This window comes from Perca flavescens, chromosome 16, assembly GCF_004354835.1.
Source record: "Perca flavescens isolate YP-PL-M2 chromosome 16, PFLA_1.0, whole genome shotgun sequence".
In the NCBI taxonomy this organism is placed as follows: Eukaryota; Metazoa; Chordata; class Actinopteri; order Perciformes; family Percidae; genus Perca; species Perca flavescens.
The window spans coordinates 18,956,739-18,963,973 of record NC_041346.1 but is presented as its reverse complement, the minus strand read 5'-3'; the positions used below and the strand labels follow the sequence as shown (position 1 = coordinate 18,963,973).

At 41.4% G+C, this 7,235-nt stretch overlaps 1 protein-coding gene across 1 annotated transcript; it reads left to right on the top strand.

Moving 5' to 3' along the window:
- The first annotated feature begins 582 nt into the window (after positions 1 to 582).
- fbxw5 (F-box and WD repeat domain containing 5) lies at positions 583 to 6,886 on the top strand. The gene is made up of 10 exons (XM_028601911.1): positions 583 to 712; positions 2,505 to 2,700; positions 2,834 to 2,991; positions 3,579 to 3,762; positions 3,854 to 4,002; positions 4,092 to 4,415; positions 4,515 to 4,689; positions 4,826 to 4,973; positions 5,336 to 5,548; positions 6,551 to 6,886. The coding sequence occupies exons 2-10, from the start codon at positions 2,514 to 2,516 to the stop codon at positions 6,834 to 6,836; spliced, it is 1,824 nt and encodes a 607-aa protein (XP_028457712.1). The 5' UTR covers positions 583 to 712; positions 2,505 to 2,513; the 3' UTR covers positions 6,837 to 6,886.
- The last annotated feature ends 349 nt before the right edge of the window (positions 6,887 to 7,235 follow it).

Below are 7,235 nucleotides of genomic sequence, written 5' to 3'. Positions count from 1 at the left end.
CATTAAAATCTCAGCTTCTTCTTCTCAATTTGCAAAATTCAACTCAACTCAAAGCTGGGAGTATAAATGAGGTTGTAACAAATAATGTAAAGGAAGTCTTACCATTTCTTTCATAATTTAACAAATAAGTAAAGGTTTTTACTAGAATTACTTTTCAATCATCATCATCATCATCATCATCATCATCATCATCATCATCATCATCATCATCATCATCATCATCGTGGTATTTGTGTGTGTTTTAGTATTTACAAGTAAAGAAAAAGAAATTTCCTAAGAATAAAAAGTCTTTCTGCTTCACTACAAACCATGTCAGTAAATGTCAGTCTTCACCTCAGCTATATAAAATTAAACATATTGAATACAATATTTAATGGGTGCAATATAGCATTGACTGGCGTTTTGACAATGTTTTTTAAAAAAAAAAAATAAAGATCTAAAAATAATAATATAGGATGATCTGCACCCTTCAATAAAGGAAATGAAAAGTAAAGAAAAGATGGTTAATAATGACGAAAGCTCTTCTGGCTTTTACCAAGAGATGATTTAATCAAATGCTGAATAGATTGAGTTGGCCTTGCTGGAGCGATGATGCTGTTATCTGTTAATAGAGTCCTGTCCATTCAACGCTGCTGCAGGATTGTTGTCATTTTTCTGTGGCTAGCCTTCAGCGCTAGTTTGATTTTCTCTCCAACATACTTTGATCCAGCAGGTGGGTCACAGTTTATGTCGACAACTTTGTACTGAGCCAAGCTGATTAACTCCTGCAACGAAAACATTCGTTTATGAAAGTAACCGCTTGTTGTCAGAAATAATTGTCGTGGCTAAGAGTTGAAAACAAATGTGAGCTAACAGCTAGCGTAACGTTAGCTCGATAGACGTATCTGGCTAGCATAGCTTTAAATTAAGCTCGTGACTGATTTTGCTTAAACATACACACACACACACACACACACACACACACACACACACGTCTACTATAGCTATCAGATCTTTAGCTAGTTAATTATTCGCAGGTCAGTAGGGATGCTATACTGTCTGCTTTCAGTGTAAACACAGTAACTTGTGATGAGTTTTACGCACAGCGAAAAATATGTCCATGTTAGGTCATCTTCACACGGCGGTCGGTTGTTCAAAGAATAGCTGCATTATTTTACTCAAGGTTAGATCAGGGTACTGCTTAATTTTTTATGAATTTAAAAGTTAGTTTGCATGGAATTGCTAACGTCATACGCTTGTTTTAGCTTGGAAATAAGAAAATGCCACACTGACTAACATGGCTCTGTTCCAGCAGTGACTCTGCTTTTGCACATATACCATACTCCTCCTTTATACTGCCCTTTCTTTGACAGAAATGCACCGACAACATAACAAACAAACATAATGACGATTGCTGCTCTGACAGCATGAGCCCTGTCAGTGCTGTCGCTGCACTGTAACACACACCAGTGTAACTCAGCTGTCAGGCTCAAATTAGTCCAGTGAAATTTGGGGCCTCAAGGTATTTATGGATGCATGGGGCAAAATAATATGACTGATTTAAGTTTTTTTTCTTCTAAAATTTATGTGCATTTTCTCTATTTTCTCTCTTTATAGAAACAGGAGTTATCGATTAATTGAAGCAATTGCAGCCCTAGGTTGTACCATAGCATTTTAAGTTTGGCATCATCAAGTGTTGCCTGCAATTCTCATACACTTTATTTGATCAGAAGTATGACTTTTTTTTCTACTCTTAAGAGGGGATTTATATTTTTGAAGTTGAGCCCAGTATTTCTCTCTGGAATACACATTGAATGTGTTTTTCCAGTACCAATTCAACATCTGGAATAAAAGAAAACATTTTAAACATACCAGTGAAATATTATTGTTAATTTCAGCTTTAATTTATTTATTTTAAGCTTTTGCAAAATCAGTAAATTAGAGGCCTTCTCAATGTATCAGAGTCAAGTATTAAATTACTTTAGTCAGGTTTGAGTTCAGGTCATGCAGTCTTTGTGTCCACCTCTGTACTTGACTAGATTTTAAACAATAGATAATGAAAAAAAGCATAGATTATGTCTTCCATACAGTGGTAAAAATGTCTTGATGCCTTCCTAAATGGTGGCACATCAGTTGGCCAGTTACTACAAATTCATGCTGTGCGGTCAAGTTTTGTTTAAATCCACAGAACTTTATTTTATGTTTTAGTGGAGATCCCAAAGTTTTTTTTTGAGGACATCAAATACGTCAGGCTGAGTTTTGGGTAAATGTGTATAAAAGGATGCACAAACATCTAGAAATGTTCCATTTGATTGAGTGGTGCAGACATAAAAGATGGTGTGACTTTTTCACATCATAGCTTCAGTGTAACAAGCTGATACAGAACAAAATGCAATAAGATGATTTTTAACAACCTTAAAGCTACTTAAGGGGAAACAAAAAGGGAAAACTGTATGTTTAGGGGTTGAATTTGCTTTCACATAACATCACACTGGCGTACCTGTGTTGTGTCTGTGTACACACAGGATGTTAGGATGGAGTGTGGCCCAGTTCTGCCGGACAGCCTGGTGTTGGAGATCTTCCTGCGTCTGCCCCACGATGCCGTGCTAAGAGTTGGTCTGACCTGCAGACAGTGGCTGGCTGTCTCCAGAGATGAGTTCCTTTGGAGGGAGCTGTTCTACAGCTACTACCGCATACCACGCTCTGTACCCCGACACCCAGGTAAATAATTATATGTTTAACAGAAGAAATCAAAGGTTTACTCAGTATAAAAGACACTGGTAACTGTATTGTGTATAGATATTTAGACTGGTTGCAGCTTTAAAAATAACCCTCCTGATCTTCCTTTGTGCAGCGGCTGTGTCATGGTTCAGGGAGTTCCGACGTCTGTTTGACTGTATCCCCTGTGTGGAGGTTCAGACGCTGAGAGAACACACTGACCAAGTCCTCCACCTGGCTTTCTCTCACAGGGGTCACCGCTTCTCCTCCTGCTCCAAAGACTGCACCGTTAAGGTAGGGATTCAAAGATTGTTGAGCTTTCCTTCCCGGGTCTTATTTTCTTACTTTCTGCCAGTGTGACAAATGATTGTGTTCAGTATTTGGTTACGTACCTAACTGTGGGGCTTTTCTCCTCTCTTGTTAATGGTAGTACTGCTGTAAAGTACACACTTCAGGGCCAAAACAGGTGAACCTTAAAATAGATTAAAACCTCTTGTAAACACATGTGTGTCTAAATAATTGATTTAGAAACTCACAAAATGAATGTTATAATAATAATTATTATTTTTGGCACTTCCTGTGTTCTTATTGGATTTTTGGTTCTTCGAAGCTGCTTCAAATTAACCTGGAACTGTTGTCAAAGCGAAGTCCTTAGACCCAAACCTGCAAAAGTGAAAACTTACTGACACTAAGCTCGATCATGACATTTTAGGGTAAACCCATACATTTTCAGAACCAATTTAAACAAATATTCTTTGTATTTTTTGTTCATTGTTCAGCAGTTTTCAAATCATTTTCTTCTCTGATCCTAAATCAGCTGTCCTCCTCCTTCTCATCCTCTCACGTTTTTCCAAACCTGACCTCTGGCTTCTTGTGTGCAGCTATGGGACACAGAGCGGCCAGATGGTAATATATCATTGGTGCACAGCTCCAGCATGCGGCAGTTTAACTGGGGCTACACCCAGTTCTCCCAGTTCAACGCTGACGACACCCTGCTGCTCGTGTCCGGTGTCTACCTGGGCCCACACCACTCCTCGTCTGGGGAAATCGCTGTCATCAGTCTGGGTACGGATCAGAAAACAAATCCATCTTAGTCTTTCCTCAGCTAAGAGTTTGTGTGTGTTTCCAACCCATTTTCCATCTTAACACACCGCAGAAAATTACACGCTGTTGTCGCGTGTGAGGAACAAGCCGTATGATGTGTTTGGCTGCTGGCTGAATGAGACCCACCTGATCTCTGGGAACCTGCACTGGATAGGCAACATGACGTCCTGCTCTGTGCTTTGGCTCAATAAAGCCTTCCAGGTGAGACCCAGTGCAGCAGATAAAGTTTCTTAGAACTTATGTCAGTCAAAACTGTCAACACTTATTGATTAATAAAAATTCTCTGACAGGATGTTGAATCAGAAAATGTCAACGTAGTCAAGCGCCTTTTCAAGATCCAGAACGTCAATGCCAGCACCATTCGCACAGTGATGGTGGCCCACTGCCGTCGTCATGACAACCCAGACTTGCTGCTGGACTACGAGGCTCAGTCCCAGGCTCGAAGGCAGAAAGGGCAGCAGCAGCACCAGCCCCTCCTCTTCGACCTGGGAACCTCGGGTAGTGACGAAGAAGATGAGGAAGAGGAGGGGAGCGAGGAGAGCCAGAGGGAAGCAATGCTCGGCACTTGCCGCCTTCCTCAGCCCACCATCTCAGGCCTGGAGCACGTTATACAGGTGAGCTAGATGTAAAGCTCAGGTGTTTTGATCAGTTTTTTGAAGCCATATTGTTCTTTATTCGGCCCCCACTTTTGTGCTTCTCTTCCTTCCTGTTAGAATCGTAAAGTAGGGCACACAGAGTTGGCGATAGAGACTCATGTGGCTAAGATGATGGGCAGAGCCCACACAAAGGCCCCTGACCTAATTGAGCCTTCTGAGCCCGGGGAGGGACAGGACAAAACTTACTTACTTTTCACAACCGGTAGCCTTACATACTCTCCTCACCAGATAGGTAAGATGGCTTCAAAGCAGCGGATTTAAAGCTTAAGCATGCCGATATAATGCAACTAATTTATGAAACTTTGTATAAGAAAAATTCCACACAATGCTGTCAGACATCTCATGTGGTAGTCTTTGTCCTTTTCCAGGTATAAAGCTAATCAAGCCCGACCAGATGACCACTTGTGGTCCAGTGCTCGGGGAAGAGCGGAGTTCAGATGAGTTTTTTGATTCCCTGGACCATGTTATTGATATCCATGGACACATCATTGGTATGGGCCTTTCTCCAGACCACAGGTAATTAAATAATGTATAGATTCAGTATGCTTTCATGTAGAAAATAAGCTATATAGGCTCATATGCTGCAATGACGACATCAGTGGCCAAATGCTGCAGTGGCTGAATGGGAGCAAAGGATCTGAAATGTTGTGGAAAGCCTTCCCAGAGGAGTGGAGAAGCATATTAATGCCCATGGTCTTCGATGAGATGTTCAGCTATCACATATGGATCTAATGTCACATACCTTTGGCCATGTAGTTTAGTATCAAACTGTTTTTACTGTATTTTCAGAGCCTTAAAAGTCTTTAAAAAAAGCATATAACCAACTTTTCAGATTACGTTGCCATTGACTCCTAAATTTACTTCCTTTCATTCATAAGGTACCTTTATGTGAATAGCCGGGCTTGGCCAGCCGGGTGTGTTATCTCTGACCCCATGTCTCCTCCTCCCATTGCCGAGGAGATCGACCTGCACGTCATCGATCTGAAGAGTTTGAGGGAGGAGAGAAGGAGCCTGCGTGCACACCGAGCCTTCACGCCTAACGATGAGTGCTTCTTCATCTTCCTTGACGTCAGCAGAGACTTTGTTGCTAGGTAGGAGGCCGTCTCTTTTTTCCAAGAATAGATGCAGCTTTCACACATGCAGCCCTTACCATTAATTTGCTTGCATTTTAGCATTAAGGTGTCATGTATGATAAGGGAAGTGATACTGCAATGGCAGTACATTTGTCACCACAATTTTGACACCTCATGCCGTAGAAACATCTGTGTTCTCATACTGGCATGTTGTGTGGACAGAAGCCTCACAATGCTCCTGTTTTTACATATGATGGCTGTTATTTTTAGCATCTTTTGCTGTTTTGGCATTTGCATGTGAATGGTCACACAGTTTTAAAATAATGTAAACCCGTAGCTTGTATGAATGACGGAAGCTGCCATCATCACCGGAACAGCTGGGGTAATTAATTTACTCACGGTTACAGAATGTATTAGTGAAAGCACCTGCACTTACAAGATGTAAGAGATACACTTACTATACCAAATTTGAGGTTTCATTTAGTAGCAAAAGAAGAAGATGGAGATTAAATGTTCCTTTCAGACAGTGAGGTAATTCTGCTCTGTAGGATGACTTTCTCACTGGCCACACTGACTGATACATTACATAATACATTTCTGAAGAGTTTCCGCTCAAAAAAACTATTTCATAATATAGATCATCCACTTGTATGTAGCTTGTATGTTAGCCAAACTCACCCACCACAGATATAAGTGTATTTGCGTGTGGGTGGTGTTTATTAGCCTGAGTGATAGTGTTTGAGAGTCTTGGGTGATTTCCAAAGCTAATGAGTGACCGGAGAACTGCCACAAGCCACTGAGCAACCATCCGACCATTATCTCTCTAAATGTGCATATGGACGTGTAAGTATTGTTTTAGGACAGACTTGAAAAATGGTATGCTTTATTATTTTATTATATGCTTAAATATTTAAATACCACAGAACCCAAAACATTTTCTAACAAAAATCAATCAACAATGTTGAAATCATTTCATTTTGAAGGCTTCGCTGACTTATCTCTCCACTCTCCTATCCGTAGTGGAGCAGAGGACAAACACGGCTACATCTGGGACCGTCACTACAACATCTGTCTGGCACGTCTGGCACATGACGACGTGGTGAACTCAGTGGCGTTCAGCCCCGCTGACCAGGAGCTGCTGCTGTCTGCAAGCGATGACTCTACCATTAAAGTGTGGCGCTCACCGCACATGGTTCGCCTGGCGCAGGCCCCCTCCCGGCCGCTGAGGCCCCGCAGCCTCCTGCCGTCCTGGCTGGGACGCAACAAGAACTCAACGTCTGCCAGCAGTGTGAATGGAAAACCATGAGTCAGGTTGGAAAACACTTGCTGTGGGAAGGAAAGTTTGATCTTTTTCCTCTGTGGTGTGTCTATATATATATATATATATATATATATATATATATATATATATATATATATATAATCTCTATAAACACTCCATGTATATGTACGGTGTGGTTACAGTCAATTGTTTTGCTTGAGCTCACCGTGTTGTGACACAGCAGTGCTTGGTGTCTTCAGCTAACAGGAGACGGGACTTGTTGTGACTCAGGGTTAGACACAAGAGTGCGCCGTTGCACCAGCAAAGGACAGAAATCACCACACACTCTGTTGGGCTGTTGTCAGGAGTGATTTGAAATGTTCGCATAGGTAGATAGTGTAGCGCTGACACCTAAATGCACAAGACAGACGTCCAAACGTGTTA

Excerpts from the sequence above, each read along its gene's own strand:
- fbxw5 (XM_028601911.1), top strand. The coding sequence starts at position 2,514 with ATGGAGTGTGGCCCAGTTCTGCCGGACAGCCTGGTGTTGGAGATCTTC. Across the intron at positions 4,003-4,091 it reads GGCTCAATAAAGCCTTCCAG|GATGTTGAATCAGAAAATGT; the intron begins GTGAGACCCAGT and ends ATTCTCTGACAG. Across the intron at positions 4,416-4,514 it reads GCCTGGAGCACGTTATACAG|AATCGTAAAGTAGGGCACAC; the intron begins GTGAGCTAGATG and ends CCTTCCTGTTAG.